Here is a 24523-nt window from a genome sequence, read left to right as displayed (position 1 = left end):
CAAGCTCTGGGTAGTGATTGAAAAAAAAATGAGATTGTGGATATGAGCAGAAATGAGCTTCCTGCGAAGCGTGTCTGGGCTCTCCCTTAGAAATAGGGTGAGGAGCTCAGTCATTTGGGAAGGACTCACAGAAGAACTGCTATGCCTTCACATCCAAAGTAGCCAGTTGAGGTGGTACAGGCAGTTGATCAGAATGCCCCTGGGCTTCTTCTAGGTGAGGTGTTTTGGGCATGTCCTAGGAGATGAGGAGGCCCCGGGGCAAATCCAGGACATACTGGATCTTTGGGCTGGCTAGTTCTGTCTTTATTTCAGTGATTTTATACATAGAAATGATGCAGATTCATTTCATCTGGCCGATTTTATTATTTAAATGATGGTAACGCCATTGCTGTTTTGTGCTAGATACAAGAGTATTCTCTTGAAAAGGAGAGAGGACGAGCTCTACGGGGGTTGTTTAGTACATCATGGTAGCACAAAGCATTCACAAGGTATTGTTGTTTGAATACAGACAGAAAAATCAGCTCTGCCCAGATTTTACCATGTGAGCATCACATTTTCATAACTCCTCAACCATTTTGGTGTATGAGAGAAAATTCAAATAGTGTGCGAAAGATGATTTTTTTTTAAATTTTACATTCAAAATGACAAACTAACTCCAGGCATCCTGTATAGTACCTAGGAGATAAAGGATAAGTAACAATATGGAGCATACTTGGGATGAAAGTTGCAAATTGTATTAAAGACAAGTATAGATTTCAATTGGATAAAATTATCAACCTAATTGTAAAACTGCAAAAAAATAATATTCATGAAAAACCTTTTTTTTTTTTTGCACCAGGCTAGGGACCTGTCCAGTGTGCACCCCACCTCTCACCCTACGGTAGCTGGGATAGGCTCCAGTCCTCCCTGAATTGGAATGAGAAGGAAATTAATGGATGTTAGATAATTAAAAGATTAATAATTCTTAAAGATATTAGGTTTTGCTATTATCATTATTTTTATTATTGCTAGTGGTGGTGGTATTTTGTTATTATGATTACTTCCTACGGTAGTTTAGTCTTGAGGGTCCAGCTGGCAGTTCCTCTGTGTAAAATATATTGGTAAGATGAAGGTTAATATTGAATATAATAGTCAAACGTGCTGGTATTGTACAGTAATATCATTTTATCTGTAACTGTGGCTTAGTGGAAAAGTCAAGTTTAAATTTTTTGGACCATCTTTATGCAGTTTAGGGTCTATGCTCACATAAGAAAGCCCAACACATACACAATGCGTGTATTTATTTATAGACTGCAATAAACCGGCGCAGAGCATCTATACATGTGGCGTGTGGAGAGGAGTTCAACAACTTATTCTCTACTGCTCTCCTCTTCCCGTCAGAACAAATGACTGCACCACCAGAGCAGTCTTAGCATGCACCAGAATTACCAAATGAGTGCAAGCAGGGGCAAGACTTCTGTTCCTAGTTTCACAAGAAAAGATGACTTTTTAAAACTGACTTGTTTATCAGCATTTTGCATCTTTCATGTCGCTAAATGGTTGTAATTAACTTCAAATAAGGTCAGAGATGGTGGGAGGTTTGTATTTGTGTGTATTAATGTTAGCTGTGGCACTTGGACAAGATCATTGCTGGATGATGGCGTGCGGCTGACAGCAGCGAAGCTACCAGAATCAGGTTTGTAGGTTCACTTGAAATGTGTTCAGTAGTAAGAAGTGTTCTTGTAATGGGAAAAAAAAGACATCCATAGCTCATTGTGGGACAGAGAGGCTGACGGACATCTTTTTGTCGAAGGGTGATGCATTCACACCAGCACTCCCACATCCTGTCATATGGAATGGCATGAACAGTCAGATTTGTCATTAGATGTGGCAGCTATATTCACACTTGGTGGGTCCTGCTGCAGTAATACTTGGTTTTACTGTGACAACATTATGGTATTTCAAGGCCAGTGCTCCCATTGAAATGTAATTCTGTGTTGAATTAAAAAAAAGAAAGAAAGAAAAGAAACTACTAGAGAATAGGCAGCAGCACAGACAGTGAAGAATGCAAATCCAGTCTTGCCTATCAAGACCATTACGGTCTATGTGATTGTTTTTTAATGCATTCACTGAGCTTTCTTCCCCCCCTCTCCACTTACAGTATGCGAACAAAAGGACTTCTGGTCTTTAACCACTCCTCACCCCCACCCATACCCTGTCTGATCACTTCATCCTCCACCCAAACCCATGCTGACTCCTCTGCACTCTCCCTCCCCCCCCTCCCTGCCTCATGCTTATGTTCTTCCCTCCCCCTCTCTAGCGTGTCCCCTAGTTTTCTGGTAGCTGTGTCTCTTTGATAATCCAAGACTCTTTGAAGACTCCAATTCCACGCTGCTTGCCTCGGAGCTATTGCACCTACAAAAACAACTGTGTGTGTGTGGGTGTGTGTGAGTGTGTGTGTGAAGAGAGACAGAAAGAGAGAGGAAGAGAGCAAGAGAGAGCAGTAGATGGGATGAGAATGGAGGACATAATGGAGGAATAGAAAATAAAAACAGTTCCATATGCATTTGCTTTGCAACTGCTTCTGTCTTTATGGTTTTATGCTTGCTGCATACACTGAGAGGTGCACTTCTTCATTGTCATATTTGTTGGTGCAGCTCATTTTTTCTGTGCCTTCAGAGGCAGCAGCTCATTGATTCCTGCATACACGCCCAAAATGCCAGAGCCAGGATGTACTCACAAACACGGTAACAAAATGAAAATTCTTGGTCCCGCACCAGGAGAGCTCTCCCGGGCTATCAATGATGCACGTTCTGTAGCTAATGGTACACTTAGAATCAGGCGCGCATATACGGCAGGCTTACTGTGAACCACCCCGAACACCACTTCACCAAAATTAGAAGTTTGTCCTGTTGGATCGCAACAGAAAATGACTTTTTCTGCTTCTGTCAGATGCTGCTGAGAGGTAATTAGAGAAAATTAGTTGGCTTTACTTAAAATGCCACAGTGATCAAAATAAATCATTACTAAAACATTTCTCTTCTATCCACTTCCCCCTCCACTTTGTATTACTGTCTTCTCCTCTTACCTTCCGCTAAGTGTGGCTGCTCTCTCTGACTCGTCTCCATTTCTTCATTGTTTCAGTCTCAGTCTTTAGTGCTTCTTTTTCCATCTTAGTCTCCAACCCTCCCTTTTTGTCTCTGTCATTCTGCCTCTCTTTGGCAGAGGAGCTTGCCATTGGGATTTAGAAGAAATTGAATTGAATTATGAAGGAATTTCTCCGCAGTACGATTGGCATCATTTCCTCCACACAATAGAACATCATTCTCATATCTCTCAGTGTGAGGGAATGAAAATAGGCCGTGCACCATTCTTTCTCTCATCCTTTTAAATTGAATTTTTCATATCACAGGGGCACTGAGACATCAGCCGTTTCCTTTAACATGGGCAGAAAACCCATTTCATAATATCAGAGAGACACATAACTGTGATTCAATAGGAAAAGTCTGGCTGCCAGCACCAGTACACACACGATATACCTCAACTCAGGATTGATAAACAGAGCCACATACTGTAGGTTTACTGCAGCTTGAAAAGTTGAGAGTATTCTAGTGGAGTATAGTATTGCTGTTTGGCCTCACAGCCGGTTAAAAGCATGCCACAGTAAGGCAAGGCAAGGCAAGTTTATTTATATAGCACAATTCAACAACAAGGTGATTCAAAGTGCTTTACAGAGACATTAAAAAACAAAAACAATAAAAAGCATGATTTAAAATTGATTAAAAAAACAGTAGATAAAATCAGAACACTAAATAAAATCAGTAGTTAAAATATAAGTTTTGAAATTTAAGCTTAAAAGTGTGGATTTGGTGCTTTATTCAAATGCAGCTGAGAACAGTAAACTAAAGAATGTCCTTGTTTTTTTTCTCCGTCTCTCTTTTTGTGAAACATAGTCCACATTCTTTACCTTCTGAAGTCTCCTATTAAACCAGTTTACTTTTATTACAAGTGCTCCTTCTTGTTCCCTAATTATCTTTCCAAAAGCTATATTTTCCACTTTCAAATTGCACCCGAGATGCTATTAACCAGTAGTGATTGTGTTTAGTTCATTATTATCCCCATTCATGTGTCTTGTTCAAAGTTATGAAACTTGGGCTCTTGTTGTGCTCTGCTTCTCCAAGTGAAATTCTGAATATTCAGCATGTTTTTCTGGCCACAGTGACTCAGCTTGAACAATACCACTGTGTAATAAAAAATTTAAATGAAAACATTTGGCATCAAACTAACTGTGACAAATACAGTGTTAGCCATTGGACTTGGAAGCAATGAAGAGATTGAACTTTTTTGTTTTTTTTAGCATTGTTGCAATGTGGCAGTGAATTGTAGTGGCAAATTTTGATTCTTTTTCTTGCATTTGGCATAGCTATTTTCATTGTTCTACACTGATTTAGTACAAGTTGCTGTCATCACTGGGATTAAATGAAAACTTGAGTGATTGTGTTTATCATAAATTCATTTTAAAAAAGACAATAAGGGACTATGAGCCAGACAGGTTTTAGCAAGCTTACAGAGTAGTATAAATAGAGGTAGTAGTCAGATGCAGAATTTTGAAACCACTTTGGTTTCAAATTCAGACTTTGATGTGGCTTATATTAAATGCTAGTCTCAGGCTAAATCTTAAATCTATATTTGGTAGGTTAGGTTAAATGGTGGTTCTAAACTGGCCGTAGGTGTGAATATAGAGTGAATGTTTGCCTGTCACTGAGCCCTGAGACAGACTAGCGATCTGTTCACGGTAAGACTCACTGTGACCCTGAACTGGATAGGTAGAAGAAAATGGATTAATTCCATATTGTATATAGGGCTGTGTGTTACAGTTTTTGCCCGTTGCCTGAACACATTTTGCAAAACTTTGCTCATTGTGCCAAAACCCTAAACACAAGTAAACATGACACAACACTGGGAAATATACCATTCACATCTGCACCAAATTGAAACTCTACTCTCAAAACCTAAACTCTGCTATCAAAACCTAACATTTCTTTGTCAAAATGTAACTCTGTTGACAAAATGACACATACTTGCATCATATGCAAACACTTACAGAGCAGGAGGAACACACTAGTCTACTTTATATAAAGCACTGCAGTCTTTGATTTCCATTGTTCATTCAGAAGGCATATTTTCAGGAGACACATTTGCAAACAACCAAAAAAGCAAATAGACCTACTCAATATTGTACATTGCAGTACCATGAATTCAGATAAAGCAAAAAAAACCAAAACAAAAAAACCCCCATAATACAGTAATAGAAAAAACACTATACTGTAAACAAAAAATCATGACAATTGTGCATACGTGGGCTCATGGATCCCGCCGTCTGTTGGGGTCTGGCCACAGGACCTCATCAACATCGCAAGCAATGTCTTCTCCCGCTGGGCACCGGGGAAAATATCCTCTTCCATGTCAAAACCATCCATGGATTGCTGTCACCTGAATGTCGCCGCAGGCCTGTTCCATTGCCTGCAGAAGAGGCATGCAGGCATGTAGTTGGCGGTCATATACACGCCATCTCCAAGCCGAAAAAAATTCCTCTATAGGGTTTAAAAATGGTGAGTAAGGGGGCAAGCATACCACTTCAAGTTGACTTTGGTTGGAGAACCAGGCCTGGACCAGAGCAGCCCGATGGAAACTGACATTATCCCATATCACCACAAACCTGGGCTGATCTGGTCTGTTCTGTACAACTATATCATGGAGAGCATCTAGAAATGTGAGTATGTGTTGGCTATTGTATGGACCCAGTATTGCATGATGGTGCAGAAGCCCTCGAAGGCATATGGCGGCACATAATGTGATGTTTCCCCCGCGCTGCCCTGGGACGTGCACAATTGCCCTTTGGCCAATTACATTACGACCCCGTCGTCTTGTTTTGCTCAGGTCGAATCCAGCTTCATCAATGAAAATGTATTCATGAGGCTGTGCAGCTCCATCCATGGCCAAGATTCTCTGGAAAAAAGGGGAACATATCACTGTACTACAGTGCTACACATACAGCACCCTCACCCCATCACACAGGTACCTGTGTAGCTCTCAGAATGGATCCATGTGGTACTGATATGGTACATATTCAGCTGCTACTGGACTTCACCAATACTCTATTGTAAATGTAAGGGACAGTTACACGTACCCGTACATATTCAGCTCGAAGTCCTTTGACCCTGTCACTGTTCCTCTCGAATGGGACTCTGTAGAGCTGCTTCATGGTGATGCTGTGTTTACCCAAGATGCGTCTGATGGTGGTGATGCTCACATGGTCTATGTTGCTGAACACTCGCCTGTCTGCAAGTATTTTCCGTCGTAGCTGGTGGAGACGGATGGCATTGTCTGCCCTCACTAGGTCCACAACAGCAAGTTCCTGCCGTTGTGTGAACAGGCGTTGGCGTCCTCCCCCAGAAGGTCTTCGAGTCATTCTAGAGAAATACAACCACATATTGTCATCGGTTTGCTTATTTTTCTTACAGTACTTCACTGTATATACTGTATCATCCACTGTACAACACTGTACTTCAATATAAGTAATCATGGTATGTTTCACAGAAACTACCACTTTGGCTGCAAAAGGAGCATTAGCACCCTGCAATACCCTGTACACTTGATATGGTAACTGTAGAACAGTACTATGAAAACCATCTGAGTAGAGTAGAAGGCAGTGAGATGAAGACAGACCTGTTTTCTAGTCGGAATTTTCTTACAGTTTTTTCTGAATGCTTAAACCCTAACTGTGATTCTTGTAGCACAATCTCTAAAACTATTCAGACTTATAGCAAAACCACTCACTGAGTTTGCAAAACTAAAAGCACAAAAACTGCTTTGCACTCAGTTTGCAATTTTGTAACACACACTTTGCAAAACTGTAGGCACAATTCACTGCACAACACTCAATTACCAAATTTCCAACACACTCCTAGCAAAAGCATACACATGTATGGCTATCATTAACACTAATTTGCCAACTGTCTGGCACACTTTCACATGTGAAAACTTTTTTAGATAATCAGTTCACTTTGCAATCAGCCTAAGCACTATAATACAGGTAAGCTGTGTGTGCGGAGTACAATGGAGGGAGCAGAAAGAGTGAGAAGTAAAGGAGGCCGAGGAAGAGAACGTGGAGGTGAAGAAGTAGGATGAAGAGGACGACAAGGACAAGGAGGAGCAAGAGGAAGACGAGGAAGGGGGAGAGGAAGATGAGGATGGGGAAGAGGAAGGGTAGGAAGAGTAAGAAATAGAATTGCTGATGACATCAGAGCTACAATAGTGGACCATGTAATCAACCGTGGAATGACCCTGAGGGTAGCTGGCCAACGGGTCCAGCCTAACTCGAGCCGCTACACTGTAGCAAGTACCATAAGGACATCTTGAAATGAGAATCGGTTAGTACAGTCACTTCGCACAAAGATTTGTAGCACTGCCATATGCCAATGAGAAACACACCAATACCATTGATGTAAAAATACTGAAATTGTTATTTTACAGAATTGCTAGATGACCAGATGCTGGGGGCAGAGGAAGCATGTTCACTGCAGACCAAGTAACCCATATAGTCATTATGGCGATTGCAAATAATCCTATACTTGGAAATGAACACTTGTGTTTGTTTTGATGTGTTTGAATAAACACCAGTACTTGAAGTTTGGATCCCTCTATGCTTATGGATCTATGACAGAAGTATGAGCTCAAACTGACATAGCCTACCTTGTGCACAGAGAAAGCAAAAGCCAGATGTGTTTTGTATTCATACCATCAGTGTGCAGTTGGCGCATTGTGTGCTTAGTAGATGATGGCTTGTGTGCACTGTTTGATACGGAAACACCATTTTTACGAAGGTGTGAAGAGTTAATCTAGCTGTGTTCGCTTTTGCAAGAGAACTACAATGTTTTGATGATTGGGTGACAGGTTTTCTTATTTGTGTGAAGAGTTTTGCAAAATTAGCCAATAGTTACAAAAAATGTGCTTAAGCAATCAGAAAAAACTGTATTACAGATGCCACTGTGAAGCGGCTTAGATGTGGGTGGACTCTCTGCCCAGCTTCCCTCATAGTCAGGCCGTGGTTGATGACATGGTCCACCAAAGTTGCTCTTATATCATCAGAAATATGGGTCCGTGCATGGCCTCTTTGACCTCCTCCTCCTCTTCCTCTTGCTCTCCCTCCATCCATGCTTGCAAAGTTCTTGAATTGGCTAAACTGAGGGCTTTTTGTGGCTGGCTAATTGGTGTTCAGTTTTGCAAGTAAGTGCCTTCAGGTGTATATTTGAGTGGTTGCAATTACCCGATGTGTTTTGTATTTTGGATACATGTGTTTTCCAAATGGCACCCTGAAATTTCATTTTTGAACGAAGTGTCTTATGTATGAAATAGAGTGTAGTATGCAGGACCATGTGTGTTGCATAAAGGAGTAAGTGTGTTGCATAATTGCAACCAGAGTGCAAAGCAGCACTTTTGTTTAAGGTATGGGTACATGTGTTTGGGGTATGGTAACAAAAGCTTCAAGTTGTGTTACTTTAGTCTAAGCATGGGTTTATAGTGTTCAAGCAACGAGCAAAAACTGTATGACCAAAATCTCATATCCCAGTATAAGTCATCCCATATCCCAATAACAATACATCATGACATAGTGCATACACAAGTTTAGAAAATGTGTAAAATAGTGTATTTTTTGTAAAATTTTAAATGGCATGCTCAAAAAAGAATCATACATGTTCATATGTGATTATTTTTATCTTTTTATTTAGAATGTCAGCTCAAATCATTAATTTAAAATGTTAAAATATTAATTCATAATAAACAAAACAGTTTAAAAAAATGATTACAAGCCCAACATAAATGATTTTTATATAAGCACTCTTTTGTGCTTGTCATTTGTAAAACTCTGTCCATACTCTCTGTCTAATAGTTCTTGTGTAGGTGGTAGAAGAGGTTCGTGGTGTTTGAGCCTGTTGTCATGACTGGCAGAATACAGTTTTCTGGTTTGTATCAGATTTTCACAGTCAAACCACATCCATGCTACAGAGGTAGAACTTCATTTAGGAACGAGCTCCTCGATTTGCCTTGTCTTGTCCGTTTCCTGTTCCGTCTCACCCTCACCAACCATGCTGTTATTCGCGTGTCCATCTGCATCCATGAGGTACCGTGTAAAATTGACATGGCATTTAAATGCTGAAATATATTGTCGTAAACAGTCGTGAGTGCATAATTTGGTCATCCAGTGTATATAGTCCTAACTGTATAAGTTTTGAAGCACATACAATTCAGTCAACAGCTCGATCGCCATATGTTTACTCATAGATGAATGAAAAGACAAATACAAACTTTGGAGGAGATGGGCATTCAAAAATTCAATGTACCTCACCTAAGATTCTTCCAGGAGTTTGCCTAAAAAGTGTCTGAGAGCATGAAGAATTTGCACATCTGCATAAGCACTAGCAGTGATGTCCAGGGAAGCCTGGCTGAATGACAGGGCACCTGACAACATGGTGTTGGGTAGCCCTAGGACATCTACAGTAAACTGAGACCTCCAGCACAAGAGCACAGCAGTATTGGGGTCTGTGGTCCCACCAGGGAACAGTAGTGCAAATCAGCAGTAATATTAGAGATGATCTAAAATGCTATCCTTTTTGATAAAGCACAGCTGTACACCACCACAATGTCTTTCTACTCTTCCATTCAAGCTGCAGGCACCTACATTATTATTATTTTATTTCAAAACCAATCCTTGGGACAAACTGTCCACGCTATTCCAATATAACCATTGACGATAACCCATTTGCGTCAGTTGCTATGGAAACGGCATAGGCGTAAATACATTCACAAACTGGTAGTGCCTTTTCCCAATGCAGACACAAAACAGCAGGCCACAAGCTGGGTGAATAATGGAGATGTATTCTCTCACTCTTCACACTGTAGCAATATCTAGTCACAGTGCACAAGTCTTCGATCACGCCAGAAAACCTTAGTGACAGTCCGCACCGAGCTAGCAGTTCTCTGGGTGTGACGTCACTGCTGTCTGTCAAATACAAAGTGATGTAAAGGATCATTTGAAAGCCAGTTTTTAAATCAGATAGCAACCCGCTCGGGAATTTGGATTAAATCTGATTTGAAAAATGAAATATTTGTTCTGATATCTCAGTCTGCCAAAAATTTAATATGGGCTGCCAGTTTAAACATAACCTAAAATGCACTCTTGAGTTCAGACCAGCAGGCTTCTCTTCCCTTAACCTCACACTCAAGATTTAACTCACATAAATCATCACTTGTGATTATCTGCGCCAGACTATTTCACTCCTTATCAGTTCGAACGTAACCAGTTCTTGTTTCAGGCAAGACATCACATAATGTTGTGTTATTCCGTTGATTTGATATTTTGATGTATTTAGATGAAAGTCTGGTCCTTGCAATTCAACTTAATAGATTTGTCCCCACTGTGTTATATGTTTGCTTCTACAAACCAATGAAAGGGTGAGATAAAGAGAAGGTGCAGTCCTCATTAATTTTTTTAATTAGTTGAATAGATAGTAAATTAAAATAAGTAGTTCCAGCTTGCATAACAACTTCAGATGCAAGCACATAAAAAGTCTTTCGAAAATAGCCTTTTTTTTCCTTTTCTGTGACAATCCTTATTTATTTGCCACTTTGTCCCACATTTTTTCAAAATATTTAGATGGTAAAAGTTCAAATCACATGACCATTCTAGCATTCATTCAGTTCAATTCAGTTTTATTTATATAGCTTCAGATCACAAGAGCAATCACCTCAAGGCACTTTATATCGTAAGGTAAAGATCCTACAATATCACAGAAAAAGCCCCAATAATCAGATGGAAGGAAAAACTCCATATTTTGTCAAGGGACTCACCGTTATTCACAGTCACAGTCAGTTTACCTGTGGACAATTCCCTGGCTTTTATTTTGAAAGTTCATTTGCTGCTAATGAGACAGCTCATGTCTGTTTTGTGGTTTCCTGCCATTTAGCTCACTGTTGCTCATATTTAGTAGCAACTCCATGCAGAGAAGAACAAGGAGTGCAGTCTTCAGCTATAGTCCAAGGCCTTACAGTCAGGTCATATATGCACTGAAAAGGCTATTAATCTGTTATGTGTTTATCACAAAGCACTTGGTTATTATGGTATTTGCAAAGGAGCACTGTATGAATGTATAATTAAATAGCCTATTTAAGAAAGCACACGGCAGCCTGCTCTCACAAGAGTGGAACATGGTCATGTCAGCAAACTGTAAAGAAATTAAGAAATAACATCATCATCTTACTAGTAATCAGCATGTACGTTCAGCTAAAACTCATTCAGTTATAACCATGTTTAGCTCGAAATTATTCTGTGACAGCCTGACTAAGAATGCCGGGGGGAGGGGGGGGGGGGGAGGGGCAGTTAAGCAGTGGACAATTGCTGTTTATGTAAAAATGTATCTTGGTCCTCTTATAAAGACAGAATCATGCAATATCTTTCCATCTGCTTTGGGACTACATTATTATGAACAAGGCCATTTTAGCAAAATCTAAATAGGGTTATGAATTCTAGATGTCATCATAAATGTCCCGTCCCTCATTCTCAGCCCTGTAGCTTCTTACTCCTACAACAATGCCCAAACAATCGTACTCTCCCGCCTCCAGTCTCCCAGAATCTAATCCTTCTGCTTGTCCCCTCTAGCCAAAGCGCCGCCCGTGTCTGCCTGACCAACTCCCCACTCCTGCTCAGCCTCCCCTTCCATCCTTCCGTCTTGCCGCATCCCTGCAGCCCCCAAGGCCTGGCAAAGGATTTTTGTTCTGACTAAAAGGGGAATCTATTTCCCATCTCTGCAGTCTTTGCTGGTTATCATACTCAGGAAACATGCTGACTCTCTGGACTGATGCCTTGAGGAGACGTGTAAGCAAGAATCCATATTTGAACAACTAAACGCCCCCTCACTTTAAACATATAAGGAGCCGAAGAGATGACCAATCGGATTTTAAGAATGCACCACTGGAATATATAGTTTGTCTAGTCATGTTTGTAAAATACCATAGAAGTGAAAATCCTTAGCAGCCAGGGTGATGGAGGAGTCTCTATTTTGAATTTGTGTGTGTTTGTCATGTGTGGGATCTTTCCACGATTCATACTAGTAATATTTTCAGAACTGAATTAGATCAGCTGAAGTTTGAGTGGTATAATAAACAGCGTGTTCTTGCTTTGTATGTTTAATTTCAAATGAAGCTTAAAAATATTTTATGTGTCTATGTACAATCAAAGAGCACATTTAATAGAACCCAAACACCCCCTAACTCCACCCCCACCCTCCCAGCACCTTTTCTTCATTTGTTTACACTATATCTGAAACAAAAAAGACATAGAAGTCTTTTTTATGTTTCTTATGTATATAATAATATACATAAATCTATAGAATCCAAGATGAGACTATAATTTATTGATGTAGTGTTGTTGTAGCTTTCTTGAGAGGGAAAAAGAGAAAAAATAACTACGAGGCACCAGCGAACTCACATAGTCATTATTCAGATAAAAGTCGAGATGCATCAGTGCACTGAGAAAAAACAGTATGATGGGTTGGGATGATGGAGAGATGAACAGGTTTCTGGAAACATTTTGGAGCCCGCTAACATGCTGTTGATAGCACTTACCTAAGCCCTAAAAGCATTTCTCAATATCTGGTGTGTGTATGTACTAAAAGCTGATGGTTCGAATGATTTCTAGCATGGATTTGTTTGCCAGAAAAGTGGTTGAACGGTAGAAAGCGCAGACCCGTGGTATTGATCGGGGCTGACTCGTGCAGCACTGGCAGGCCTGTTCTGCTGTATCAGTGCTTTCCTGACTTTTACGAGAGGTGCTCATGTGTGGGGGTGGGGGACGATTGCATGTGCACTGCAAGGAGTCATCTTTCTGTTGTGGATCGGTGGGTAGGTAGCCATTAGTAAACTGATCTTTGGAAGAGGAAATTTAATGGTCTCCTAACTCTATTTACAAGCCATTCAATTTGATAAAGGGTGTGATCTCAAATGATTTATCATTTGTTGCTCTGCTCCTCTTCAAGCTATCAGTATTTTCATTCATTCATTTACTTTTTACAATCTTTCATCAAATCTTATCAGCATAAACCACTGAAAGCAAATTTAATGAAATATTCTAATGCTGGCAAATTGATGTGTGTCACAAACTTTATTTGCAGTGCCCTTTTTGTTGTTAGCCTTATTTAGATCTTCTTTGGATTCCTTTTTAGTTAGATTGTGGAAATATTGTCTAGCTTTCCACTCAGTTAAACATCAAAAGCTGGGGAAAGAGAAATATTAAAATATGGAGATAGAAAGTAGCTCACTGGGGCTACTGATTAGTGTACCAATCATTGTCATCAGAATTCATTTGGCAGTGGCAGATTTAGAAAATGAAACTTTTGTCTGACTAATAATGACAGTGACAGCAATAATCGTACATATCGCGGTTACAATTTCTATGACACCATGAGACGTTTGTTTAAAATGTTTACTTTCATGTCCATGGATATCAAGGAAAATCAAACTTTGACAGTTTGCACTACAAGGATGCAAAAACGAAAGAGAATTGGCACTTATTTGTTGCAAACTAATTTCAATCACTTTCCATAAACAGTCAGAATATTTAAATGCATGCCCCCCATTCACACTTTGATGCATCTATTAATCTACTGTAGAATATATTGGAATGTTGTGGTAGTTAATTCATTTCTGTTCCTTGTTATTGAAGTCCATCTTCACTCCTTTCATATAATTCTGACCTATTCAATCTTCAGAATAATAATAGACCAAAAAACGATTTAATATTTAAAGGTCTTTAATATTTAATACTATTTTCTGACTTTTTATTAGTGAACTTTATATGGCCAGCACAATCTACAGAATAATTCTAAATGGATGTGTTTTGAGCTGTGAATGTAACTGTGCAGACCAAAAAGGAAACAAAAAGAAAAAAAGGGTTATAGGGGGTTAAAAAAAAAGTGTCTTTATACTGAACAAATTCATTTGTTTTCTCTCTGTGTTTTAGCATCCCCATCGGCGAGTGACCTTTTCCACCACCAACCCTGTGCAGGACCTGCAGGATGCCTCTCAGCACAGCTACTATGACAGCGGCCTGGAGGAATCTGAGACTCCAAGCAGCAAGTCATCGTCTGGTCCTCGCATTGGACCCCTGACCCTGCCTGAGGACCACTATGAGAGAACCACTCCAGATGGCAGTATTGGAGAGACTGAACACCCAGAAAATGGTACACTGACAAGCCTCTTTATTCTGGCATATTCTTTATGAATATGCATTTGAATGTTGATGGCTCTAACGGGCTTTGGTTGAGACATGCATTATGTAGAAGGTTTGTTTGTGCTCCCTGGCCATTTCAGCCCAAAAATGTTGTGGCACGCTTGACGTTGACTTGCTGTGGTTGTTGATGACTGTGTGGAAATGTTATTGGTTTTTGAGCAGATCTGTGCTGCGTGGGTGCGTGTGTATGTGTGTGTGGGGAGTGTACCAAGGCTGGAGTAAGCAGTGTCTCCATCCCCCTCATCAGCAGGTCCTCTGTCAGACATCCTTAATGACCCTCTCTCACAAGTGTGCTAATTAAAAAGCCCAACTAATGAAGCATTTGCCCTCTAAATAAATCTGAACCTTGACATCTGTGCAGACTACACTATGTTTACTCATAGCAGTTCCTTGCTCCTAGTCGGACACGAGTTACACAGCAGCTAAGGCGTGCAGGTGCCATAATTTCTTGGTTTAATAATCAATCCACCAGCAGAACACTGACGGCCTCACTATTAAGTTTATATTGCAAAGAACACCCCCCAAAACAAACAAACAAACAAACAAACAAACAAACAAACAAAAAGACTTATAGCTAAGGCCATAGCTGCAAATCTGTGAGCAGTGCATCAAAATAACAATTTTGCTGCCTTACGCTGCCAAACACAATCCATTACATGTCTATGATAAGTGATACATATGGTGCATTTCCAATTATTGTAGCATTTTGTGTTGCAGTGCTGCCCGGTCTTACACTTGTAAATTCTGATATTTCACTTCTGACCTACAACAACCTCGCCCTCCTGCTTGCATTTCTAGAATGTTAACTTTCTTCATTAATGTGGTCTTATCTCAAAAGCAGTGAGGGCTCAGCTCTGTTAGCATATAGATTTTAAAGGTAGACCTTTGACTGCCCCATAAAAGACAAATGCATCATTGAGGACTTGATGAATTGCTGATCAACACTGACAGTTAAGGTGTCACACTGTGGGTGAAACAGACCCAGATGCATCTTTTGTCAGTGCAAGTATACATCACGGTTGGAAAAAGATTAAGTGATGAGAGGGGGGAAAAAAAGGAAGACTATTTCAGTCTCAAGCATTCCCAAGTTACAAAACATTGCAGGATCAAAGGCTAAAATGTGTCACTGTCACCTGAAAGCAGCAGATGATAAAGTTCCATTTTTAGTAAAGCATCTTGCATTGTGATGCATTGCCTCTTCTTGTGCTGGGTCACATTAGTTAGTTTATTCATCTCTGCTGCAAATGTTGGTGTCAATTAGTGACATTGGAATTCAAGACTGGAGTAGTGGTTGTGCAAAAAAGGACAAGTCTCCCAAATGTTGCACTTCCTTCTGCCTCTACACAGGTCTAAGTTTACTAAACATCAGATTAAGTCAGCCCATATACAGTCTCGCTCTTGCGGGTTCAGGAGCCAGCAGTCAACTAACACATTTCTATCTTGCCCACATAATTATGTTATGGGATATGTATGATTTCTTTTTTAGATTGTTGTGGCTTTGTTGCATTTTTGCCATCTGGAAAACACATGTTTTTGTGATGTTGCCTTTGTTCTCAGCAGCAAGGGAGCAAGATGGCAAGTGAAGACAGAGCAGTTAAAGAATGGAAAGGTGGCACAGGATGGGGACAACGTTAGATTGTGACAGGGTGTAGGGAATCTCTGACAAGGATGCAAAGCCCACAGGATGAACACATAGGACAGGGAGATGCGAAGATGAACTGCTAACCAAGGAAAGACCTAATTAAAATGTGATTTCCACTCCAGGGAGATAACAGGGAGCCTACATAAAATGAAAGATTAGACAGAAAAATCAAATGAGACAGAGGAATTCCTCCCAAGCTTCACCTGAATAGTGACATGAAGTCTTTTTTAAGCATTTTGAGTGACAGGCTGTACTGGTACAGAGCTTTATTCATTGCAGTAAAGATGACTGACAGGCAAAAAATGGGGAGGTGAGGACGATGTGTCACTCCATTTAAGTTGGATAAAACGCAATATATGAACCCCAGACTGTCAGCCTTTGCATCACCAGGCTTGGAAAATATCGACATGGATGTGTGTTTTGTTATACAAGTTGAACTCTGACACTGGCGAATCTACATTTTTACAAACTTTGTAGTTCAGTAGTCCATTTCAGTTTGGGAATTCAGTGAAATTCTGATTGTAGTCAGGTTTTTCATTCCTATAATAAACTGGAAATACAGAATCACTTTTATTACTAATAAAATTACACATAGAAAAATTACTATTATGCTTGTCGCTATTAATTTTAACACTGCTATTAAAGCTGTAAATAATTTATGAGGTAAGTATATTAGCTTTTCGGTTTATCTATAATTAGTGGTACTTTTTTATTGATTGATTGATTGATTAAATGCTTGCGAGTTAACCAAGACTTGTTGCTTTTAGGCTGATTTTTTAATTCCCTTATCACTAAAACATAATTTAATATGGTGCTGACACATGCATCATAATGTTGTGGATAAGTAAAATGCCCAAGATTTTCACACCCTTCTATTGTGTTGGCACCCAACTAATGATCTCTAAACCAATCCTGCTAGTTTCTATGTATATTCCCATGCTGCAGTCCCAAATTTGTTCCCTAAAATAAATCATTTACCTTTGACTGACAATTTCCATCATCTTAAACAGAATTTTAACACATTCCCTCTGACAGAAGCACAATATCATCTGCATATGGCAAAATGGCAAGAATTAAATTGTCAAATGTGTACTTACAGTTTCTTACTTTCAAGAGCCTAATCTGGTTAACAGCAATGGGAGTAGTGCTGGGTGATATGAAGATATATATCGTGTGGGCGATAGAAAAGTGTCTATCGTGCCATTTGTCTTCTATTGTTCCGAACCTAATTTTATAAATGATTACATAAAAAATATCATTAAATAGCTTGTGGCAAATATATTAGTGTTGTATTCTCACTATACATACTCTTAACTTTAGCAAGAGAAAATAAATTATGAAAAATGATATTTTTCGGAAAGAAACTCCATCTTGTGGTTTTGCGACATGATGCTGCTTTATGTGCACCCGGATTTGCGACATGCTTTACGGTAACTCAAAACCATGGATGTGCGACAGTTTGCATTTTCATGCCCGGACATGCAACAGGCAGAGACAGCTACACAGGCAGCCCAAGAAAAAGCACTTTTACCGAAAAGAGGGGGTACGTCTATGATTTGGTTACATTTTGGGTTCAACAGCACCAACATGGAGCAGAAGACGCCCATTTGCAAGCTATGCTATAAAACTATTCCTGCACTCAATGGCAACACAACAAATCTATCACCTATAGAAGGTCCACAAAAAAGAACACTCAAGAATCTATTAATCTAGTGCTGGGACAAAGTAGAGAAGGATGTTTGCAGTGTCGTGCATTATGCCTTGATGATTGACCTATGGACAAGCAGAGATATGCAGCCCTACATGAGCGTAACCATCCATTTCATTAACAAAGACTGGACCCTCCCCGCTCGCTGTTTACAGACCGCGTACTTTCCAGATGACCGCAGGTCAGGTGGTATATCGTGATATATATCGTCATCGTGATATAAATAACTATAATAATAATAATAAAACTTTATTTATAAAGCACACTTAAAAGCAAGGGTATGCCAAGGTGCTTAACAAGTAACATCGAGAATAAAAGGAAGATAATATGAAAAGGACCAAAGCAGATCCCATAATTCATATCGTGATAAATATTCTTTCCATATCGCCCAGCACTAAATGGGAGTACTGAGTAATCAGTTTGTACATGGGGAACATAACAGCTGCATAGCCATGTAATACTTAAGAAGAAAAAAATATCTAAAAGAGGTGTCTGTGTAAATACAATCAAAAGCCTTTTGAAAGTTAAAATGAACAAAAGAAAAAAAATTTCCCTGTCTGCTAAGATTCTTGCAGACTAAAGTAATATGACCTTGGTTTACTGGGCTGAGTAGCTCAAAGGAAAGTGTGTATGTAGTCTGTAACAGCTTCGCTCAAGTGGGCATAAACATATTCCGTTATGATTCTTGGCTTTGGTATTAAGAGTTCATTCAAAGTAGAGTAATAAAAAATTCCGCTATATGACATCTATGCTGTCTGATCTGCAGAAATTAATTTCTGGAGTTCCTCCCCCCCCCCCCCCCCATGCCTTAGCAGCTGCTCCCTCCTCCCACTTTTTCTTATTCTTGTCTCCCGGCTGTGTTAGTGCACTCCATTTCAGTTTACCCATGTGCATTTTCCACTCTTACGTTCACAGTGTAGCATGCACATTGCTCAACTGTTAATCTAATCAGAAATGAGCACATGCATCCAATGTCCATTGGATGCATGTGCTCATGTGGGGGGCATGGGTGGGTGCGCATGTGCACCTGAATACAGTACATGGATGTATTTGTTTGCAGTGGCGGGTGTTGCATCGTGCTCTAAATCTCTAAATCATTTTGATTACAGTGCTATTTTACTTTAATAGACTCTCATCATAATCACTGAGCTCTGTAATTCCATTTAAATTGATTGCTTCAGACAGCATGAAAACTGCTTATCTTGTATGTCTGGTTGCTGTCAAGATGCATGATTTGTCATCCACAGTGAAATCACAGATAGACTGACGACTGGTCTCTGTTTGTCCCATCTGTCCATCCACTCTATATCAGACATTACTGATTAGATTTTGATTAGTGGTAATGTCAGAGTGATTTACAGTATTTATTACTGATTGGCTCAAAAAGAAAATGCATCGTTTTGGGGATTTGATAAATAAACAGACATCAGTATCAAAAAACTCTCAGTTATACGAGATAGCATCAGGCATCTTTAATCATCTTTAATCCTGAGTTCACTTGATTTAATTTAAAGTGTTTTTTCTTCAGTTGCTTTCAATCACTTATACTATAAGGAGAAAAAACATGAATGACTGGAGTTTTTGTTCATTTTTGCCAACATTAGCTTAAGCAAAACAAATATATTGTGTTTCAGCTGGAGTCACATAATACAACCTATAAAAAAGGCTCACCTATCCCAGACCTCTGAGTAATAAGTCCCAGGACCTACGATAAGCCCTCCTCTCTTTTTGGGACACTGGTTTGACCATCAGTCCCACCTTGTTCACTCCAGCCTAGACAATAATCACTCTTCCAGGGATCAGTGGATGGGGATCTTGGCTGTGATATGAGGGCTAGCACAGACATAGGTAGATTGCAGACAGGTACTTACATGCGCACCCCCCCACACACACACACAAACCCAATTGACCACAGATGGAGGAATTTTGATGTGGCCGCTTGCCCAGCATGAGGTCTCCCCGTGTCTTCCTCTGTGCGGACTCACTGCCATATGGGCTATTGAGAAGGTTGAGATAAAATGGGAAAAATGGCATTTGCATGATAATAAGGTTCTTTAGAAATGCTGTCTGATTTTCCCTGCCTTAGATCTCACAGATAATGCATGAAGCGTCATATATTTGTTCCGTTTGAACTGTTGTCATGGGGCTTTCCTTTGCTTTCCTCTGCTTGCCATATCAGTATCACACAGGCAGCACTACTGTTTTTGCTAGTCTTCACTCAGGACATTGAAACACACACACACACACACACACATATAAATGTTAGGGGTCGATATTGAACCGTTCGATACAGTACTTTCGGTTCGGTACGCATATGTATCAAACAATACAAAATTTTTAATTTATTTTATCAACTTTCCTTCTGACGATGCTGTCTGTGTTGAGCGCTCAGTGGATCAGCGCTCGACAGTGCAGCCTAGGTGGAGTAGTCGAACGCAGATTCACTGAGCACAGGGCAAGCTAGCGAGACAGAAGTTAAGCTCTCCTTGCAACATGGCAAATTGAACCTCCCCCACCCTAATTCAGATCTGGCGTTTGGAACTATTTTGGTTTTCATGTGAAGCATGATCCTGAAGGTAAGCGCATCATGGACAAAAGTAAAACAGTATGTCAGATGTGCCACGCAATGCTCAATTACATTGGTGGGAACTAGTGGTTAGCGCAGTTAGCTCGTTAACGTGTTGGCCGTCCAGTCCCACGCACGGGGTGATCCGCGGTAACTCGTTAACGGAGATTTGCCGTGTTGTGGCGTTAACGTCATTTCTCGGCTTGAGTGAACGCTGGCGCGTCTGGCTGCCGCTACTCACCGGTTCATTTTTCGATTATTTGGATTTATTTGGATTATTTGGATTATTTGGATTCAGATTTGAATGAACAGGGACATTCACACTCAGGACCAGATCGATCTCTGCCAGGGATTGAATTGCAACGCTTGTCCTCAACTTCTGTTATTTCAGCTGAATGTGTTCTCACGTCTTCTTCTCAGTGAGCAGCACTAGCTTAACTGTTTGAGCTATTTTAGCCTACCTGTTCGTTGCTCCGGCCGGCTCGACTCCTTTTCCTCCACACAATCGAAGATGCGGACCAAGATGTTCCTGAGCTGGTTGGCACTATTTTGGATTCTCCTGACGCTCGTCTACCATCCTACAGCTGGACTGTTCCGCTATATCCTGCGCCTTCGCGGGCAGCTATCGCTCCCGTCGCCGGCGGAGCTCCACTACCACCCGGGCATCACTTTCCAGCCTCGCCGGAGATACATCCATCGCGGGTCCCGCAGGATTTTCCATAACTCCAATGGAACTAAATCGTTCTGGTCTGCTACTCGCCGCCCTCGCAGGAACCCTGATCGGGCTGTCAACCATCGATCTCTAGCCCACCTGCCTAGGGCGCCCACCGCGATTAGCAAAAAAGAAGATACTCCACTCAACTTCGGTCTTCTAAACATTCATTCATTGACAAGTAAGGGACCTCTCATCCAAGACCTCCTATCTGACCGTAAGTTTGACTTTTTCTGCTTAACTGAAACCTGGCAACAACCTGATGACTTTTCTCAGCTAAACGAATCTGCTCCTCTGGGGTTTGTTTACTTTTCTAAACCCCGCTGCTCAGGTCGTGGGGGTGGTCTCGCTATCCTTTTTCGCCAGCACTTGAAAGTCCTGCCAGTTAATGTTGATACCTTTAGTTCTCTAGAGGTCCTTGCATGTGAGCTGACTGGACCCATTCCCACTATCATAGCTACTGTATACCGCCCCCCCAAACCTAACCCTGTCTTCCTCAGTGACTTTGCTAATCTACTAACCCATCTTTCATCTCTATCCCCAAATGTGATCTTGGTGGGAGATTTCAACATTCACATGGACAATAATGACCTTCTGCTCACCAGAGACTTTTCCTCCTGTCTCGAAGGCTCTGAATTTAAACAATTTATCGACTTTCCCACTCACTCTAAAGGACACACCCTGGACTTGGTCTGCTGTTCTGGTCTTACTCCCTCGAATCTTTCTGCTACTGAAATCCCCATAACTGACCACTTCCTCCTTTCATTTAACCTCACTCTCTGCTGCTCTTCTACCAAGCCAACCCGTCTCATCTCGTTCCGCAACATCAAGAACATTGATATGGACATTCTCACTACCAGTTTGGACAATGTTCAGATTCTGGACTTCTATTCTACTCCTGATGATTTGTTGTTATATTATAATAATTGTCTACGCACTGTCCTTGATTCTCTGGCTCCTGTAAAAACCAACTCTGTTTCCTTCGCTCGCTCTGCTCCCTGGTTTACCTCTGACCTCCGAGCTCTGAAGGCCAAAGCTCGGCAGCTAGAGCATAAATATAAGAAATCTGGTTTAACTGTTGATTCAGAAATCTATAAATACCACGTACTTCAGTATAAAGACTCCATTAACAAGGCCAAACAAAGCTTCTACTCTGGTATTATCAGTTCTTATGAGGGTAATGCAAGGACTCTGTTTTCAGTTTTCAACAAGCTAATTCAACCCCCCAACGCTTTACCACCGAACTTCTATTCCTCTGAAACATGCAACTCCTTGATGCTGTTCTGGACTACGAAAATCAATAACATCCACCAGCAACTCAGATCAAATGTTGTGTCTACGCCCTCTCCAGAACCTCTTCTCCTTTTTGAGCCGTTTTCCACTTTTCATCTTCTTGATTTATCTGATATTTCCTAGTTAATATGTAAATCAAAGCCTTTACTCCCACTCATTTCTGCTATCTTTCACTCTTCTCTCACCACCGGTATCGTTCCCTCCTTATTGAAGACTGCTCTAGTCACTCCTATACTGAAAAAACCTTCCTTAGATCCTAACAACTTTAACAACCTTCGTCCGATTTCCAATCTACCCTTCATTTCTAAGATACTCGAAAAAGTGGTTGCAGCTCAACTTCATTTACACCTGGTTAATAATAACATCTACGAGAGATTTCAATCTGGTTTTCGCTCATGTCACAGTACCGAAACTGCTCTACTTAAAGTCACTAACGATCTTCTAATCGGAGCTGACTCTGGTCTTCTCACCATTCTCGTCCTTTTAGATCTGAGCTCAGCCTTTGACACCATTTCTCACTCTGTCCTTCTAAGCAGACTTTCCTCTCTCGGCATCTCTGACACACCCCTCGTCTGGTTTCAATCATATCTCCTCGACCGCTCCCAGTTTATTCAACTAAGATCATTCCGCTCTCGTCTATTCCCCGTCACCTCTGGTGTACCCCAAGGCTCAGTTTTAGGCCCTCTTCTCTTTATAATATACATCCTCCCTCTAGGTACCATCTTCCGCAAATTTGATCTTCAGTTTCACTGTTTTGCTGATGACACCCAGTTATATCTCTCTTGCTAACCTGATTCCTCCCTCCCACCTTCTTCCCTTACAGAATGTCTATCCGAGTTAAAATCCTGGTTTACCTCTAATTTTCTAAAGCTCAATGTGTCACGGTCCTGGGTCTTATGACCCAGTGTTTTGAGTTTTAGTTCATTTTGATGTTTATAGTTTATGTTAAGCCCTTCAGGTTTTCTAAGTTCATTTGTTACCATGCCTAGGTGATTTTAGTTCTTATTAATTCCCCCTCGTGTTTCCAACCCATGTTAAGTCTCCCCTGCTCTTCATGTGTTTCATGTCTGTGTCTTACGTTGTCAAGTTCTGGTTGTCATGTCTGCGTTTCATTATGTTTCCTGTTTTATTTTGGAAGGAGTCGTGTGTTCTTGGTTCTTTGTATTTAGCTTCACTGCTCCTGTCCTTAGGTTCATGTTAGTCAGCTGTTTCCTCATGTGTCTCCACTTCCCCTGATCACCTCATGTGTGTATTTAAGTCCTCTGTTTTTGCATGTCATTTGTCAGGTCGTCTGCTCATCCATACCCTCACTTCAGCATTCTATGTCAGTTCACCCCGTTTAAGGTTTTTCATGTTTAGCTTTAGTTCACCCAGTTTAGGCTATGGTTTAGTGTTCACCTGTGTCCTGCTGTTTGTACTCCCCTTTTGCTGGCCTCAATAAACGGCTTATTTTCTGTTAAAATCTACGCCACGTTCAGTTTATGGAGTTGCGTTTGGGTCCTTTTTGCCAACACCTACAGTCTGCCCTCGCCAGACTGTGACACAATGAGGATAAAACTGAGATCCTCCTTATTGGCACCAAATCCAACCTTTTGAAGGCAAGCCATTTCTCACTCACCATCGATAACTCCACAGTTTTCCCTTCTCCTCAGGTTAAGAGCCTTGGTGTCATCCTAGACAGTTCACTTTCCTATAAATCTCACATCAATAATCTCACCCGTTCTTCCTACTTCCATCTACGTAACATTAACAGATTGCTTCTCTTTCCACCCACTCTACGTCCATTCTTGTACATAGTCTTGTTACCTCCTGTATTGACTACTGCAATTCTCTTCTGCATGGTCTCCCCCAAAAATCCCTCCATAAGCTTCAACTGATTCAGAACTCTGCTGCTCGCATTATCACCAGAACCCCCTCCTACCAGCACATCACCCCTGTTCTTCAGGAACTTCACTGGCTCCCTGTGAAATTCTGGATAATTTTCAAACTTCTTCTGCTCACCTTCAAGGCCATTCATAACCTCGATCCTTCTTACCTTTCTGACCTGTTAACCACCACTTGTTCTGCCCGTTCACTTCGTTCTTCTTCTTCTATCCAGCTTACTGTAGCTTCCTTCCGCCTCACCACCATGGGAAGCAGAGCTTTCAGCTGCTCTGCTCCCAGGCTGTGGAACTCTCTGCCCCCTGAAATAAGAAATATTGGTTCTCTCCCCCAGTTTAAATCCCAACTCAAAACTCATCTGTTCAAATCTGCATATTCACTGTGAATCCACTGTT

At 40.8% G+C, this 24523-nt stretch overlaps 2 protein-coding genes across 3 annotated transcripts in view; one reads left to right on the top strand and one right to left on the bottom strand.

Annotated features, from left to right (window-relative positions):
* pcdh1a (protocadherin 1a) overlaps positions 1-24523 on the top strand; it is a 113449-nt gene that overhangs the window by 73746 nt on the left and 15180 nt on the right. For both annotated transcript variants that reach the window (XM_026182570.2, XM_080307017.1), the window contains one exon: positions 14057-14276. In XM_026182570.2, coding sequence (XP_026038355.1) covers positions 14057-14276 — 220 coding nt within the window. The remainder of the gene's footprint in view (positions 1-14056; positions 14277-24523) is intronic.
* On the bottom strand, positions 4848-6724 carry LOC113037325 (uncharacterized). Its single transcript, XM_080307016.1, has 2 exons — positions 6170-6724; positions 4848-5988 (listed from the first exon to the last, which is right to left on the bottom strand). The coding sequence occupies exons 1-2, from the start codon at positions 6563-6565 to the stop codon at positions 5446-5448; spliced, it is 939 nt and encodes a 312-aa protein (XP_080163142.1). The 5' UTR covers positions 6566-6724; the 3' UTR covers positions 4848-5445.

This window comes from Astatotilapia calliptera, chromosome 10 (genome assembly GCF_964374335.1).
Source record: "Astatotilapia calliptera chromosome 10, fAstCal68.1, whole genome shotgun sequence".
NCBI classification, from domain to species: domain Eukaryota; kingdom Metazoa; phylum Chordata; class Actinopteri; order Cichliformes; family Cichlidae; genus Astatotilapia; species Astatotilapia calliptera.
Note: the sequence above shows the minus strand (reverse complement) of the source record. Positions and strands in the feature narration are given on the sequence as shown.